Below are 18,894 nucleotides of genomic sequence, written 5' to 3' on the forward strand. Positions count from 1 at the left end.
CTTAAATAATGATGTGATAATAATTACAATTTAAATAAATGTAAAGGAATTCATGAAACAACATACACAATTAATGTGATGAATCAAGTGAGAATGGAAGAAATCCCTTTCCAACCAAATTTAGGGTTTGAGGTCTAATAATTTAGGAGTATAATTGGATTCAATTATTCTTCTCCATCATTGAGTAGGAACTATAATGGTGCTTCTAAACATGCCCAACCATAGAAGACGATTTACAATAGTACTTGCACACAAATCTTTGAGAAAACAACAAGGGTTTCTATTCATGCAACTATAAATGCTATTCAAATGGATGATTTCCGTTTTCTTGCATATTCGTTGATTTTCAGTGTCAAGCAATGCATGATAAAAATCATGCACCATTCTAATAATATGTGACATAGTATAAAATGTGACCACTACTTCTCATAATGCGACTATCGTTACAAACTTAGAATTGAATTACATGACGATATCAAGCACTTAGAAACTGACAAGTTTAATCATGCCGAAGCAAATGAATTGTTTAAAATTTTCAAATTATGTATGTTTTGCCTCATGTAAATTTACAACATAATCTCTTATCCCAATAGATTTTAGTATATGGCAGAGATTTTTCAATATATCTATTAAAAAAATAAATATATTTGTAAAAATCCATCATAAACCTTTTACTCTTAGAGCTTATTAGTGTGAGTTCACTCCCCACTAATGTTCGATCCTGGTTCACCACAACACAAATATAAATACAATTATTATCTCAAAGCATATGAGTTTTACTAATACAACTTGCAATACACACTACTTAACACCTCTATATATATATAGTTTACTTGATTATACAAAGTTTTCAATATTATGGATGTATCTTTACACTTTTAAGCAATTACTAGTTAAGTGTTGATTAAATAATACATTAAATTTGATATATATATATATATATAAAGTATAAAAGAAAATAAATAAATATAAGATTTTAGAAAAGCTTTCTTCACACAAATGGAATTTGACGAACATATGCCTGAAAGCATTTTTAGGCTGGTCAACATTTTTCTTTGTTAAAAGTAAATGTTGTTAAAATAGTAAAAATGACGGATAACTTATCCATTAAATATGGTTCAAAATTCGATATTCCACTTAAACGACGAAATTTTCGAAACCATCGTATTTAATGAAATTCCAAACCTGATTCCCATTACTGTCTTACCAAGCCAACCATACCGGATCTCAGGTTATGCAAGCAAGAATGGACTCTGTTTCTGAGCTGATTAACATGTCACATGCGCGGAAAATTGGCAGAAGTTATTAATGTATGGTAAGGTAGCTACAAAGTCTCGCTTGCTCCAACACAAAATGGAGCACATGCTCATTCTTTTCCACGGATATACTAGTAGAATCGTCCTTTTCCAATCACCGCCAGTGGGCTACACTTCATTTTGCGTCACGACCGACTCATACCTTTTTTTCCATTAAAGTTAATAGCAAGGAATAACCCCTCCATGTGCACATTTAGCACACCGATGAAACCGTTCGTCCAACTTACATACAATTTTCTGTTCGTCTGCCATAAGCTGTGGCTTTATTTGACCAGACTCCACAACATTAACGTGGATTTTACTTTTAGAACAATTAATGCCCCTCTATTTACTTTGCTATTAGTGATCAGCACATGCGAAATATACACCTGTAGTTTGCAAGGCAGCGCCTTCTACTCGCCTTTTTGCGATTTCCGGCCCTGCCTTCCTATTATTTGATCATCTTATGAACCGCAAAATAATCTACATTTATTCGGCGCTTTGATTGATCCCAGGAATATCATAGCTTAAAATAAGATCGGCTGCAGTGGAAATTTTGGTGATTTATCGCAGCAATTCAGTTTGCCAGCTATGTCGCCAAGTGCATCTGTAGCTTTCGATTTTCTGCGCATTCAGAACGCCTCTAAAACAAATGGAACAGGCGTAAATGGCAGTACTAATTTGGAATTCGGCCCTGGAAAACAGCTAGCCAAACCAAAATGTATTGTTTCTTTTACAAACGCCTTGAATTTGTCTCGCAATTTTATTTTCAGATCGGCTTGTGTAATATGCAGTCTTTCCTTAAATTTGTCTTCTGTTCTTGTTTTGGCAGAATGTTTTGGCTGATTTTGTATGTATTTTTTATGATTGCAACAGTGCAAACTCTGTCGCGGATAAAACCGGAGATGATGCAAAAGGTGCTTTCGTCGATCGGACTTCCAGAGGACAAGCATGGCGATGTTAATCATCAGGCCAAGGGCTTTAATGGACGCTCTGAGGCATCCAGTCACGCCGAAATGATGGAATTATTTCCCGTAAGCACCGATTTCGGTTCAAACACTCTAGTTAAAGAAAGAAATATCACCGTGCCTTTTGCAATCAGCCAAACTGATCCGGTTTCCAGGTATTTTCATGTCCAGACATTTGTAATTTGATATATCTGCAAATTCTTGATAGCTTAGCGAATTTAAATGTTGTATAAGGCTAGCTTTATGTCTTCTTGCACTATTTGCAGCAGATCAGTTCCAGCAAAAAGCCCCCAGCAGCAGTCCACGGGTCAATTTGTTATTTTTTATAACGGAATGGTGAATTTTTACAATGTGCCGGCCGAGAAGGTATTATTTTGATCTGAGCAACAAATTTCGTATATATTTTTGAGGAAACGTTTGCATCTTTAGTCATCTTGGCGTTCTTTAGTTTAATCGCAGGCTTATCTCGTCATTTTCGTGACAGGCTGAAGCCATTATTAGGCTGGCCGGCTCTATAAGCTCGAGCAAGGCAAGAACACCTCAGATTAATATCAGCAAAATCCAACAGATATTGAAACCGCCGCATCATAACCCTGCATCGAACGCTGACAATAAAGATCAGTCTGAAAGACTTCCCGTTGGTAAGACGCGGATCGTAAAATATTTTATATTGACAAATGTGGTTCATACTATTCGACAGAATCTGAAAAGTTATTAAAAGGTTTTCAAGATTGAAAATTGTGTTTTTAACTTTTTTCGCGCGCAGGTCTGGAAATTGTCCCCAAATTATCTGTGCAACACTTGCTCCAAAAACGAAAGGAGAGGTAAAGAAACTCTAGATCAGAAGATTGAATAGTTATTGCAATATTTAAATCATTTACTGATAATTATTTTCGGTGTAAATTTAGATGACTGAGTAGGCAAATTAATCGGATGATTTTTTTTTGGTACAGAATGAACAGAGTGGCTCCTTACACCACGATGAAGCGAGGGACATTGACTTCAAAAGCAGAGAAAGATTCAGACGACGAGATCATCCTCTCGTTGGCTTGTCCCTCCCAGGGATTTTGAAATGTCGGTGTCTGGTATTAACTATTAATGGCATCACGGGACATTTCTTATCTTGGAACCATATTTCCTTTTCCTTGACTTTAAACTGAGCGAACGAACGAACGCGTTTTCTTTCGAGCTCAAGCGAAGCTTGTGGGCAGCAGAAGTAAGCACAGCTTGCGAGGCAGTTTTGCCTCCATTTTCACAGAGTTGGGGTTGGTAATCTGAAGCTGCTGAGCAATTTCTTGACTTGGCACCATTTAGTCTGCACCGCAAATATCCCAATTTTACATGCACCTTTACAGTGGACCCATATCTCTATGGTTAGATTGGATTGTAACCTTAATCATTAATTAGATATTTTCCATTCTTTCATTTTTAGTAGAGATACCAAAATTTTATACAAAATAAAAAGATATCTCCTGATTTGGGGGTGGTTTTTATGTGACGAGAAATGTAGAGCATTGGTAAAGTACCTTATGTGCGTTTGGAAATTTTATAAAGTTCACCACTATTTAGTTCTTTTATAAGTATCTAAATGCCGTGGAAATCTGTGTAACGAAATTCGTTGTCATTTATATTGATTTTGTTATACTTGTCATTAACTACAATTCAGGTTATCTTTTCAATTGTTTTATAATGGAGTTGTTTTTAAGTTTTTTTATAATGGAGTTATTGTTAAGTATTGTTTTTTTTGGGAATTTTTAATAGAATTTTGGTTTAAATTGGATTAAAAAATTTGTGGTAAAATTTTTATTTGTGTTGTTTCAACTGGTTCTTTTGATTATATATATGGTTTCAATTATATAAAAATATCTAGAGACATTTTGATTGTACAAAATTCATCGATCAAATTTATGTTTTCAATGAATTGCTGTAAAATTCTAAACAAACTATAAATGGAAAAACTTTTCAATAAATCACACTTAAAAACAACTTAATTTACCCTATATTAAAACTCAACTCTATATATATATATATATATATATATATATGACTTATTGTAAAGAAAATTACACACTATGTTGATGGTCTTCATATAGCAATAATAAAATATAAAATTTTATATTATAAATGGAAAGATAATAACATGTTTATGTATAAAACTTAGATTTCATTTCTTTTATTTTTATTAAGTTAGAATTGTATGATGATAAAAAGAAATTTAATGTGAGTTTTTATATATTTAAGTGTACAAAATTTTTAAACAATAAAGATTAAGTATAAAAAAATTTAAATTTGTTATGATCATAATTTTTAGAATAAAAAATGGAAGTGGGAACTATTGATTTTATTATTAATTTGGTTAGGATAATAAGATAACTTGATTGTATAATGTTGTTTGTGGAGAAATTAATGAAATTTGCTCACTTTAAATAAGTTAGATTGGTTATAGGTTTGTTAATATAATAAAGATTTACTTGATAAAGAATGTTAGGTTGCACTACATACCTAAAGTAATTATTTCAAATAGGAGTCTAGACATCAAATTTTTGTAAGGGATAGTTCAAAGTTTTTAGTACAAATCTGAACTTCAGTTAAACCTATCATCCACAAATATATAGGCAAAGAAGGAGAGTCAATCATGTGATTATTGAAGATATGTTAAGAATGTGTGTGATGGATAAGACATCAAAGTGGTAGGATCAATCACATTTAGTGAGATTTTCCTATATTACAAAATATTAAGCATCACTAAAGATAAGTCTATTTGAGCCATTATATGGGGGAAATTGCAATACTCTAAGTAGTTGATACAATCTAACAAACAAGGAAATAGTCGAGGTATTACTTAAAGGAATAAAAGAACAAATGTTTAAGATCAAGTAAAATTTAAAGGTAGCACATGATAGACAAAAACGAAATAAAGATAAATCTAGAATACTAAGCGACTTTAAAGTTGGGAAGAATATTTTTTCAAATGTGAAACTAAAGGAACTTTAATGAAGCTGGGGAGTTGCACTAAATTGGATCTAGAAATTGTGCTCCTTTCGAGATTTTGTATAAGACAAAACATATTGTACACATTATTGCATTACTTGCTATCACAAATATTCATAATGTGTTTCATCTGTCATAGTTGAAAAGTATGTGCATGATCCTAAACATGTTGAATGGGATCTAATGCAAGTGGAACTAGAAGGAGACTTATGGGTACAATTAATATGTATACTAGATAGGTAGTCCACTATGCTCAAGAACAAAGTCACAAAGTAGTTAAAAATCCAATGGGCCCACTATTGTGATGCAAGAGTTGGAGGAAACAACTTGAGAGATATATTTGTAGTTTCCTTGACATTTTGATGTAAAAATTAATGTATATAATGATGATGTGCATGAAGGAAAATATAAAATCTAGAGAAAGGGGGGATATAAAGCCTACTTTATATTCCCATACTAGTAATATAAATATGTACATGATGAATGGAGATAAGCCGACAAATGTAATCTATAATAATACACTGAATTTTAGTAAAATACATCATTGACTATGAAAGAGGAAGGTCAAAGCACAAGAGTGAAAGTATAAGAAGGGAAAGAAAAAAGGGGTTAGGTTTCACAAGAGGGTCTAAAAGAAAAAAAATATTATTATTATTATATTAACTGAAATCCTTGTTACTACTCCTGATCTGAAAATGGGGCACTTAGGCTTCTTGTCTAACTTACAAGAACCTCTCCCACTTCGAAAGCTTAAATATTCCCAAGTATTTATGATTAACCAATGAGGAATTAAATATGTGCTTGAAAATATAGGTGTATGCTTGTGTTTCTTTTTTACTGTTTATGTGGTTTAAAATTCTGTTGTTTACGATGATATAACATACATATAACAGTAAACAATGCAACCATAAAACAAACACATAAGACATCAATTTAATTAGGAGTTCAGCCAAAACTCTTGGGCTATGTCTCTGCGAGATATAGTCAACTAGACTAGGCTCTCTGGGATTACGGCCAGGTCCTTTTTACAAGCTCTTGGCTCAAAGCCACTGTTTTACATAGAAACAATGGGTTTACACACCATTTTATCCCTGGCTCTTGAAGCTCTCAGCTTTATGGCTCTCGGCTCTCGCTCTGGCTCTCGGCAACTTACAGCTCTCTGGCTTCTCACTTAACCTCCAAGTGACTCCATCAACTACTCTGCGCAGTAGCTTTCGCTCTCTCTGCCCTCGGCTCTGCAACTGCCTTGCAATTGCTTTTGCTTGCTCTAAATTGAGCTCTCTACCTCCTTTGAGGTGCTTTTCCAGCTTTTCGGCTACCCTAGCCATTTCTTTGTGTATCATCATCTCTCGGTGCCTCTTCGGCTTCCCTGCTCCTTGTCAGTTAGACTGGCCATCTGGCTTTGCAGCTCTATGGCTTTGAAATGCATCATTACCTGTCAAAATGCTTGCTTGCAGCGTGGCATGATGATCAGAAGTGATTATAGAGGTGTCGAGGCCTTCTCTTAGGCAAAAACCCAAAATTAGATAAAAATCCATTACACAAGTATTTTCCTGAAAATACACTATCAGGCATGTTTTTCGGACTTGAAATCCCATTCAATCGCCCCTAAAATCCCTATCAGGTCCACCAGTAGGAGTTATATCGCATCACAGAAGCATATTGGGTAAAATCCCAAATACACGGGAAATCATTGAAAACCCGTAAAAATCCTTTTATCGGACTTGAAAATTTGTCGCATCCACCCTAATATCGCATTGGGTCCACCTTTGGCTACTATCACAATCTCCACCGTCGATCTAGGTGATCTCTCATCCAATGGTCATCATGTGATTTCGGGTGACGTAAGGATACAGAGGTTACTCGCCTGAAAAGGCGGTTTCCATGTTCCTCCGCCAAGCCATGTGTCATTCATTGTGTGGGAACGGGCGCAGCCAACCCTAAACCATCTACTGCTTGAGGCCTGCCCAAAATCTGCCTTTATGGAAATCAACTTTTATAGATCGTGCCTAAATTCCCCTTCGGGTCCGATTTTATCGCTTTTGGGCACTTTCCTTTATATTTTGGTTTTATAGCGGAAATGTGTAAATACACATAAAATCTCTTTTACTGGATTTCAAATTTTATAAATTTCTCTTATGAAATCCGTCGAGTCCAGAAATTGCAAGTTGCCGATTTAATCCTGGTTGTCCATCCCTCTCGCAATCCGATTATTGAGATTGCACGTCGCGATCGCTATCGCATATCACGTTGCATATGGCCCAGGGGTTCTATATATCGCCAATGCCGATTCGCCGATTCGATAATCAACGATCGGCGTATCGCTTGATCGGAATCGCCAAGTCCAGGGTCCCGATATCGCATATGGGCCTGTCTTTGATCCGATTGATCAGATCGGCCGATCGGGGTTTCTTCTGCCTCCGCTTAAGTCTGGCTTTTTTCCTTTTTCCAATGCGATTTCCCTTTCTAAGCGTTTTTTGCCATTTTTAGGGGATTTTGCCTCTTTTTCCAAAGAACAAAGGGCATCTTCTTTGAGTGATAACTTCTGCATCCTAAGTCCATTTTTTCCCATTCAAGTTGCAATAGATTCAAAATGAAAAGATCTCTGCAATGCGGCTATGTCCAGGAACTTCCTTGGACTTTCATTTTACTCTGTGAGGAACACTTAGACTTAAGAGTCTATCCAAAATCCATTTTGGATCATGTCTTCCCACTAAAAGAAATTTTGGTCTCCAAAAGGCTGATATAATAATCTGAATAGTAAATGAGAGTAACAACACCCTCTTCTTTCAGCCTCCACACACTTCCTTGCATAGTGCCTCTGAACCAAAGTCTCTAACCACTTGCCTTCCTAGATGGGCTAGTCTTCTTGGGAAGAACTGTCTTCCTCCTTGCCTTCCTGCAGAACTCCTACTGAAATTGATCCGGATTTAAACAGGAACGCAACAAATTACAGAGATAACCATATACACAAAGATGCAGCGGAAATAATACTTCATTTCATTAATGGAAAAATACTGAAATATGCTTACAACCAGAAATGGAAATAAACCAGCTAGGGCGATGGTAGCTTATCTCTGAGAAGAGATGTGATGGCTACATGCCTCTGAATTGTTCTAAAAACTGTGTTACAATGAGGCTCGAAGGCCTATTTATTGTTGAGAAACAATGGAAAACCCTTCACATCCCGAAACCTAACCCTAGAAGACGAAACGCCAAATTGTGGGCCCTGTTTGGGTAAATTGGTACATCAATTTCTCGGGGTCGTAACTTTGGCATACGATCTCCGTTTGACGCGTATGATAGCTCGTTAGAAAGATCTATCCGAGTACTACCACTTTGGGAGGCAACATCGGTCCATGGACCCATGTTGCCCCAGAATCCCAAAAAAACGTCGTTTAGGGCCTCAAAACGGCTCCAGAAGTTCAAGACCCGAAAAACTGCTAAAAATAGTAAACTGTGCTACAATTAAGGAAACTGAAAATGCTGAGAAAGACAATGGTGGGGGTCCAGGTGGACTCGGCAGGTGGCCACCAATATCCACCTGGATCATTCCTCCCCCCTTAGGAAGCAATGGTCCCCATTGCGTTGAGCTCCTCCATGAGATGAGGAAACTTCTGCTGAACCTGTTCCCTGGTGAGCCACTTGCCTTGCTGAAGGAGTTGGCCTGCTTTGACAACTCGATACAGTTGGATATTCTGTTGGCGAGTGTTCTTGATCTGTGTGTCCATGATCCGATCAGTTGCAGCTTGTTCCATGCAATCTGGATTTAATTCTGTGGGTTTGAGCTGTTCTGCAATGTCGGATGTGTCTAGCAATGGTGGAAAGTATGGCCGAAGGCGGTCCACATTGAACACTGGGTGCAGGCCAAGGAATGGTGGAATGCTGAGCTCAAATGCATTGTCTCCCATAACCTTAGTAATGGTGTAAGGACCATATCGGAGTGGTCTCAATTTCTGATAGGCCCCAGTAAGGTGTTCCTTTTGCAAATGCAACCAGGCTTTGTCGCCCACCTGAAACTTGTGTGGCACCCGGTGTTGATCATGTCGTTGCTTGTACTTGGCATTTGATTTCTCAAGAATGTCATGGACCTGCTGGCGAATATTTTGGATGCGCTCAATGAAGCTGGTGGCCTTATCTGTTTCGGACTGGACATGAGCTGAATTCATGTGAGTAGCTGCAAGGGGCATGGCCACATCAATGGGGCATAGTGGCTGGAATCCAAAACACACCTGAAAAGGGCTATGGCCAGTGGAGTTGTGAAGAGCTCGGTTGCAGCTGTGCTGAACATAGGGGAGGCTCTCGTCCCATGTGCGTGGATGCTTTGAGTTATACATGCGCAGAATGTGCACAATCATCCTGTTGACAACCTCTGTCTGGCCATCTGTTTGAGGATGGAAGGTTGTGGACTTTGTGAGTTTGGTGTCCAGCATTGACCAGAGACTGGACCAAAATGTGCTGAGAAACCGACTGTCTCGATCTGAGATGATAGACTGTGGGATCCCAAAGTGCACCCACACTCGTTCAAAGAAGAGTTTAGCAGTGGCTTCTGCTGTGATATTCTTCTTGCAGGCCATCATAATGGCCATCTTCGAGAACCTGTCGACGACCACAAAAGCACAGTCATTTCCATGCTTAGTGGAAGGGAGGCCTGAAATGTAATCCATGGAAATGGATTCCCAAGGTCGACTAGGGGTAGGAAACGGGGTATAGAGGCCGTGCTTCTTAATGGTCGGTTTGGCAATGGCACAGGCAGTACATGATCAGATGTACTTCCCAACATCCTGTTGAAGATTCGGCCAATAGAAATAATTTTGCAGTACTGCTACTGTTTTCTCGACCTCGAAATGCCCAACAGCCCGACTGTAGTGTGCTTCCCAAATCATCTTGGCACGCTCGCTTGAAGGAACACAAAGGTGACCGAGGTGGCATAATAGGGCATCCTGGAGGTGAAAATTTGCAACATGGCGACCCTCCAAGAGTGTCTGGTATGTGTGGCCGAATTCTGGGTCGCTTTTGTAGAGAAGTGGCCAATCAGCAGTCTCGTGCCCACGAGAGTTGAGCACAGTGGTTAGCGCCATGATCGGTGGTCGACTGAGGCAATCTACAACATTATTGGTGCTGCCCTTTTTATACTTGATATTCAAGTGAAACTGTTGCAGGTATGTAGACCACTTCTGATGGCGATCATTCTGCAATTTCCCTTGGGTCTGTATGAACTGCAGAGGTCGGTGGTCTGTGTGGATGACCGTTTCCTTCCCCAAAATGTAATGCTTCCATTGTCGGCAGGCCTGTACAATGGAATACATCTCTTTATCATAAGTGGGGTACTTCCGGACTGTGTCTGAAAGTGTTTCACTGTGATATGCCATTGGATGTCCATGTTGAGTAAGGACTGCCCCAATAGCATAGTCAGAGGCATCTGTCTCGACCTCAAATGGTTGTTGTAAATCTGGTAACACGAGCACTGGTGCCGTGCAGAGGCGATCCTTCAATTCCTTGAATGCCTTCTGTTGAGATTCAGACCAAAAGAATTTTGCTTTCGCCCCGCCCTTGGTGACTTGACTCAAAGGCCAAGAAATATGAGAAAACCCCAACACAAACCTGCGGTAGAAGTTGGCAAGACCTAGAAAGCTGCGGAGCTCTGTTAGAGTGGTTGGAGAGGGCCAATCCCGAATGACTTGGATCTTGGCCGGATCGACATGCACCCCCTGTTCATCAATGATGTATCCCAGATACTGAACCTGGGTCATGCCAAAAGTGCATTTCTCCAAATTGGCACATAGCTTGTGTTGCCGCAGTGTTTGGAGAACCTGTCGGATGTGGTGGAGGTGCTCTTCCCAACTCTGGCTGAAGATCAGAATGTCATCCAAGTATACTACTACAAAGGAGTTGGTGAATGGCCGCAAGATGTCATCCATTAGCCTCATAAAGGTTGCAGGAGCATTCGTCAATCCGAAAGGCATGACCAACCATTCGAAGAGGCCCTCCTTGGATTTGAAGGCAGTCTTCCACACATCAGAGGGTTCGATTGGTACCTGGTGATATCCTGACTTTAGATCGATCTTGCTGAAATATTTCGCCCCCTTTAGTTGGTCTAGGAGGTCATCAATCCGCGGGATCGGGTACCTATTACGGACAATGATCTTGTTCAGCGCCCGATAGTCAATACAGAGTCTCCACGTCCCATCCTTCTTCTGTACCAACACAATCGGGCTCCCACAGGGCGATGAACTCGGATGGATGTGACCTTTCTGCAGGAGCTCCTGAATCTGCCTCTTGATTTCGTCGTTCTCCAGAACGGAGCGCCGATAAATTGGTCCATTGGGTAGCGGTGCACCTGGGGTCAGATCGATGGAGTGCTTGACTTGACAGTGCAGAGGAACCCCTGCCGGGGAGGTGAAGATGTCCTCGTACTCCTCCACAACCTTGTCCATCTGTAGTTGTCATGAAGAGGGACCCCGTTTGGAGGCCGCGGCCACTGTCTTCTTCTTCCCTTGAGGGCGTATCATCAGGAAAACAAATTTCCTGGTTTTGGAAATGATCTTACTGCATTGTTTTGCAGTAATCAAAGAGATGGCGGCAGGTGGTGCTACCTCTGGTATCCTGAACAACTTATTTCCCAATGTAATAATAACAGCACGGGGCCTTGATTCATACACAGCATGTCACTTCCACAAGTATGGTTGTCCTAGTAATACATCACAAACTTCAAGGGGAGCAATGTCACACAATACCTCATCCGTGAAGGGCTTGATGTTGTATGGAAGGCGACACTGTTGGCTCACGCGAAGATCTCGTCCTTGGTGAAGCCACCCAATGGTGTATGGTTGTGGATGTGTTGTGGTCGATAAGCCCAACCGCTTCACGACCTCTGCCGAAATGAGGTTCTTTTGACTTCCGCTATCAACAATGAACTGTATCGGGGAGCCCTTTACCCACATCTGGGAGTGGAAGAGACGCTCCTCCTCCTCTGGATCTTCGGGTTCATTTTTCTGGATCTTTGCGGTAGCAACAGTGGCGTTGGGATCCGCATCAATGATCTGCTTCCCTTTTTCATACCCCTTATCGGGTTCTGACTCAGAGTCAGAACATGCATCTGATTCTGAAACCTTTAGCTCAGCCACCAGTGACTGCTTGGCCCGACACTCACTGGTGTTGTGAGTGGAGCTCTTATGGAACTCACACCATTTTCCAGTGTCCTTTCTCGGCTTCGCGACGCTGTTCTTTGCTTGCGGCTTCGGCTAGTTGTCTTGGGTTGTCCCGCCTTGGCTTTGTCCTTTGTTCTGTGGTTTAGGGGCACCTTTCCCCTGCTTTGGATTCGCAAATCCAAAGTCTCGCTTCTTTTGTTTAAGCTTCTGCTCAACCTTGACGGCATATCGGTATGCTGCACCGAGCGAGGGGATGTTTAGGAACTGTATTTCTTCCTGGATGTACTTGTGCAAGCAGCCACAGTATTTGAGTATCAAATGTTGCTCTGAATCCTTCATACCCAACTTTGTGCGAAGGGTATGGAAAATATTGGTGAACTCCGGCATGTCTTGGTCCCTTCCCTGCCGCAGCGTGGTCCACTTTATGTTTTCATCCTCATAGCTTCCGACAGGGTAGTACTGCTCCTTGATGGCATCCCGGAATGAATCCCAGGTGGGTGCGGCAGAAAATAGTGAGCCAGTACTTTCATCCTTCTGCTCGCAGTAGGTTTCCCACCAGTCCTTGACGTGGGGGGCTGCTTTGAGAAGAGAAAAAACAATCTTTTCCCGACTCGAAAATTCATGAATAGAAAAATAACCCTCTAGCAGATTTAACCATTTATCTACGGCATCTGCGTCTATCTGACCCTCGAATATGGGGATTTCAAAATTAACTTGTACCTTAAAGGGTGTGGCGTTTTCAGAGTAGCTGGTGGAAGCCGATGCGTTGCTTCTGGGTAGCCGCTGAAGGATCTGGGCAAAGCTGCCCATCATCGCGTTCCGTTGTCGCTCGAGGGCTTCTTCGAGCAAGATTTTGATGGGATCTCCTGCCCCCTCGTCTTTCTTCTCGTCCGCCATGGGAGGCCGTCGGGATTTGCGAGGCTGGTCTTGCAAAGGTTCAACTAGTTCAAGCCCTAACTCCTTATATTCCGACCTTGTTGGGGACATGCAAAGAAAAACAGAGAAAAAGCAGACCGCTCTGATACCACTGATCCGGATTTAAACAGGAACGCAACAAATTACAGAGATAACCATATACACAAAGATGCAGCGGAAATAACACTTCATTTCATTAATGGAAAAATACTGAAATATGCTTACAACCAGAAATGGAAATAAACCAACTAGGGCGATGGTAGCTTATCTCTGAGAAGAGATGTGATGGCTACATGCCTCTGAACTGTTCTAAAAACTGTGTTACAATAAGGCTCGAAGGCCTATTTATTGTTGAGAAACAATGGACAACCCTTCACATCCCGAAACCTAACCCTAGAAGATGAAACGCCAAATTGTGGGCCCTGTTTGGGTAAATTGGTACATCAATTTCCCGGGGTCGTAACTTTGGCATACGATCTCCGTTTGACGCGTATGATAGCTCGTTAGAAAGATCTATCCGAGTACTACCACTTTGGGAGGCAACATCTGTCCATGGACCCATGTTGCCCCAGAATCCCAAAAAAACGTCGTTTAGGGCCTTAAAACGGCTCCGGAAGTTCAGGACCCGAAAAACTGCTAAAAATAGTAAACTGTGCTACAATTAAGGAAACTGAAAATGCTGAGAAAGACAATGGTGGGGGTCCAGGTGGACTTGGCAGGTGGCCACCAATATCCACCTGGATCAGAAATGGTCATAGAAGGTAGTTTGAACTTCTCTACCTTGATCATTGATCCAAGGTGGCTCAAACAAATGTGAAGTACATCTGCTCCACAAAACTTTCATTTGTACCTGTTTGAAAAGCTATCAACAACAACTGTTAACAACAACATGAATATAGACAACAACTGGATGGCCTAAAATCCTGTTTCAACAAAAGAAACAAACTTCACTTCTGGTGAACACCTCCATGTCTTACATTTGCATACAAATGATGGACTAGATAACAAACCCACAAAACATGCCTTTAAACAAATGACCCTTCAAGTCAAGCATGTAGAAAAAGACTATAAGGACTCTTTTTCAAAAGATGAAACACTTCATCATCACATGCATGCCAAAGCAATCAACCCTACAAGTTAATTACACATACATGTTCAAATACAAGGACAACATCAACATCCCTATGTTTAGGCACAATATTCTCATGCATGCATTTCATCCTTCAACTTTCGCTTAAGCACACTGTACTTTCGAAACTAAAATGAACATATAATGTTTCAGCAACAAAGTGTGTTAGGTCCTTATAATACTAGTGATTCCCCCATTATTATTGTAGTCATATCCTTTATTAATATTGTTGTGACCCCATTGTCCCCATATTGTTATTACTGTGCCCCATAGAATTCCTCTATTGTTATTTTTGTGCCATTATATTATTATTGTTAGGTCGGTTTGGTTATATTGTGACCCCTTGGACTCCTATATATAGAAAGGAGGTTTTTTCATTTGTATCATCTAAGAAGTGTTCATTTGTTTAATGTAAAGGAGGCTGCCCCCTCGAAGAGGCTGAATTGTAAGGCATTCATCTATCTTTTCTATCTTTTTGTGAGCTGGTTTCATAACATTTGGTATCAGAGCTTTGGATTCTAGGGTTTCGCTGATCCAAACAGGTCATCGTGGAATTTGCACTATAACATTTTTTCTGCGACGTTTCAGATGCTACAAAAAAAGCCCATTTGGTTCGAAATCGTTCTGAACCTCAGGTCCAAATTTCAAAGCTTTTTGCACAATAATTGTAGAGATATGATCTGAGGAAGTTGGCATTTTTGCAGACTCCCGAATTACATTCCAAATAGGTGACCTGGGGAAAATCCTCATAACTTTTATTTTGAGCATCAAATTAACATTTCATAAGAAGTTACAGAAAGAGGACAGACTGTAGTTTCCTGTGTATATTTTTTAGATTCGAAGGTCAAAACAGTGACACGTGGCACTTCATACAAGTTCGCTCTACTGAAAAAGGTATATAATAAGGTCATCTTGGGAGATTGTGCATAACTATTTCTTGGAGAATAAAAATCTGATCAGACTAGTGGCATTGGAAAGAGGACGCAGAGTGCTACTACAGTCACAATTTTAGAATTGGATGATCTGAAATTACAAAGATACATCAGATTCAATATCGAGCTCTTGCAAAGTGAAAAAAGGTGTGTAGTTTTATTTCTATTTTTGCATAAGCTTGGTTTGAAAAATTAGTTTGAAGGAATTCAAAGGGCATAGTAAAGCATTATTATCAGTAAATGAAGCCCCGAGGAAAGAAAATGCAAACACCTAATAAGCAACCTAAAAGCTCTAGCATGACTCATGAAGAAGAGGAATAAATGCAACATGATATATCAAAATTACGAGACCAAGTGCAAAAAATGTCACTCGCACAAAAAGTAACAGAATCTAAGATGGATGTGTTATAGACATTTTTGTGCCTCGCGACATGGAGCATGAAATGTCAATAATTACAGGGATCCTCAGTCCCTAAACATGTTGTTCTTACCCCTAAAAGAACAAGGTCATCAAACAACAGCACTTCCAATCAGTTCTCCACCTGAAAACACTTCAAAACAGGCTAATTTTGGATCATGTCAGCTGCTCCACTGAGCATCTGCGCTGGAATGCAACTGCTCCTCCTTGTACCTGCGCTGGAAGTCAAATCTAATGAAGGCTACCTGCGCTGGGCGAGATTGGCCAAGTGGCACAGTCATTCTGCAAGGTGTCAACTGCCCAGGAAGCTTCCAAACTAACACTTGGTTCATGAGATTCGCCCTGTGATGAGTAAGAGGTACTTGATCACCATGTGTAAGCAAGGATCTCCAAGTGGACTCAAGAACTGAAGATTAACTGAAGAGGGAGAGGACACAAGGCAGCTTCATGTCAGTCTCAAGCTGACTCATCCTCTCTTCTTCTCTCCTATATATGGAGCTCTTCTATGAGGTCTAAGGAGGCTGGAATTTTGTGTAAAGTAAGGAGGTGCTGTTGGTTTACAGTTAGAGCTATTGGGTGATTGTTTTACTAGAGGTGAAGAGGAGAGTTCTTGCTGCTGGGGAGGTGCTGCTGGATTGGAGCCATCAATGGTTGTAACCTTCTCAGAACCCTGTTACTTCTATCAATAAAGTTTTGCATGTTCTCCTATATACTTGTATTGCATTGATGTATCGTATTTACATGTATATTTGATTCACTCTAATCCATGCGTCAGTTATGAGTACTTGTATCTTGTAGTTTCCTCTCTTGTTTGTGCAGGATCTGTGTGTAGTTGGACCGGCAAAGAGAGCAAGGAGCTGGGAACAAGAGACAAAGAGAGAAGACAAGGATCGACTAAGCGAAAGACACCAGGTTGGTTAATCTTTTCTTCCTTCTCTCTGTACTTTCATAAAGGAAAACATCAAAGCTTTACTTTCAGTTGTTGCTAAAGACTGTCACCTTTAGAGTAGGGATAGGGTCATCCGCGTCGGATACTTTTCCCCACAACAAACTGGCGACGCCGCTGGGGAGCCTAGTATCTTGTTGGTGTTTGTAGTATCTTTGCTATTCATTTCCTGAACCAAAGAGTACCAAATCAAAAAGCTTTTGACTATATCAAAAGTGAAGTAGAGGGGTTGCTACTCTTGCTCATTTACTGAGCAGATTCATGATTTGAAGAGCTGATCTACAAAAGACTCTTGTACTCTTTGTGATAGCTTTTCATCCTCTTGATCATCCCTTAGCTTGTACTTGACCTATAGCTTTTTATTTCAGCAAAAACAGTGCATTTTTGAGCTTTTTATGACCTGGAAATCCTTGTAAACGCAACTCTCGTGTCTCAGTGCAGGCTGTCCACATGCAGTCTGCATTCCAGCGCAGGTACTCCCTTCGGGAACTGCGCTGAGAGTCAATTTGACAGACCAGAGCCTGCGCTGATCCAGTTAGGCTATGTCTTCCTGAGGTTTCCACTGTGTCTTAGCCCTTTTTTCACTGTTATTTTGCTGCTGATTGCTTGTCATTTGTACTTGCTGTAAACCAACTTTCCTTGACATTATTCCGCCTCAGTTGTGTGATGAAACTGCGATTGTTCTTTCAGTATTTCTTGTTTCAGTTACAGTTTCCCATTGTGAAAAGCGAACCAGTATAGCTGTGGCCTCTTAGGTCCTGAACTGTAAAAGTGTCTTTGTGATCTTAAGAGCTAGTTTTATTACTGTTCATGGCTGTTTGAGTTTGTTTGTTTTTCATTTTATGGTTTGAATTCATACATTTTTAGTGTTGAAACAAGTACCTGTAAGGTGTCTTTTCATTTTAGACAAAACTTGTTTGTTTACGCTTCAAATTGAATTCGAAATTATACAACAGTTTCCTTTTTGTCTTACATCAACATTAAGGAAAAAGAAAAGAAATACATGCATCTTGCATTTGCATTTTTTGATAAGTTTGCATGATTGATCTAGGAGAAAGTGCATTAGTTTGTGCTTTGTGGTCTGTGTGGAAAGATAGTGTTTTCTTATCCCTCAGTAGTTAGGATTTTCAAAGCTAAAAAGATTGTAAAGCTTGCTTATCATTTTAGCTGCATTTAGGAATTTGTACCAATACATCTCATGGTGATCCTGAAAGACAAACTGCTAAACAAGATCAACTTAAAATATATTGAATGAATCTAAAAACGCATTGTAACATAACGCTCACAATAGAGGTCTAGGTAGAGACGTGTTCCGGCGTCGTTAAACGTAGTGACTGTCGATCTCTACGAAGGTGGGTGATTCCTCCTGAGGGACGATAGCACTAATACGGACTTGTGCTCCCGCGTACCGTCGCGTATATTGGGAGACCCCTATAGGAATTTATCCTTTATCCTTAGGAAGCCGTGTCGGCCGCCCTACTGATCACGATGCAGTGAACACAGCATTCACGAAGATCGACCACCCGTACCGTAAAACGTATTCTGTGGTTTCGCGAAAGGTTTGGCACACCCTCTGCCTAGATCTCTAGAGCAGTTTCTTTTGGCCTTTTTCAAACTCTATAACTGAAAAAGTCCAACCGAGCATTTGTCACTTCGGGCTCGTTAATACATCGAAGGCGACTAGAGTCATCTTTAGCTTTTTCTCGACTCTTAAAACATGAAAAAGCAAAGTTGTGTCTAAAAGCGTCTAATAAAATTCATTCAATACGGAAACATAATTCCCCTTTTTGTATTTTAGTTGATCAAGTAATCTGCAACCGTGGAGGAAAGTCAATTAGAACTCCGTCGTTCGAGGAGACTCGCGAGTCAACCGTCTTTGTCTCCGGAATCGAGAGTAGTACGGACGAAGCAAACTCGCTTGACCGGGTCAAAATCTCCCATTAAAGTTAGAACAACAGTTCCAACTACATCTGAGATTCTGGTCACTCCTAATATTTCTGGAATCCCTGCCTCTATTGAAGAAGTTCAACAGCGACAGAGGGACAGTTGTACTGATCCTAGTCTGAGAACAAGTACTTGCATAACTGAACCAGTTCCATCTGAAACCGGTCCACAGAGTCTTGTTGCTCAAACAACTGTCGCTGTCGAA

The 18,894-nt window shown here is 40.3% G+C and overlaps 1 protein-coding gene across 1 annotated transcript; it reads left to right on the forward strand.

The window, feature by feature from the left end:
* The first annotated feature begins 1,623 nt into the window (after positions 1-1,623).
* LOC149203099 (protein TIFY 9-like) lies at positions 1,624-3,762 on the forward strand. The gene is made up of 6 exons (XM_089400111.1): positions 1,624-2,016; positions 2,172-2,418; positions 2,533-2,629; positions 2,748-2,904; positions 3,030-3,087; positions 3,217-3,762. Exons 1-6 carry the CDS (start codon positions 1,887-1,889, stop codon positions 3,332-3,334), a joined length of 807 nt encoding a protein of 268 aa, XP_089256237.1. The 5' UTR covers positions 1,624-1,886; the 3' UTR covers positions 3,335-3,762.
* Positions 3,763-18,894: the final 15,132 nt, after the last annotated feature.

This window comes from Pinus tabuliformis, chromosome 2_1, assembly GCF_031772625.1.
Source record: "Pinus tabuliformis cultivar Carrire ecotype Pingquan chromosome 2_1, CPIR1, whole genome shotgun sequence".
NCBI classification, from domain to species: domain Eukaryota; kingdom Viridiplantae; phylum Streptophyta; class Pinopsida; order Pinales; family Pinaceae; genus Pinus; species Pinus tabuliformis.

Coding starts and splice junctions, on each gene's coding strand:
- LOC149203099 (XM_089400111.1), top strand. CDS start 1,887: ATGTCGCCAAGTGCATCTGTAGCTTTCGATTTTCTGCGCATTCAGAAC. Junction 2,630..2,747: donor ACAATGTGCCGGCCGAGAAG/GTATTATTTTGA, acceptor TTTTCGTGACAG/GCTGAAGCCATTATTAGGCT. Junction 2,905..3,029: donor GTCTGAAAGACTTCCCGTTG/GTAAGACGCGGA, acceptor TTTCGCGCGCAG/GTCTGGAAATTGTCCCCAAA.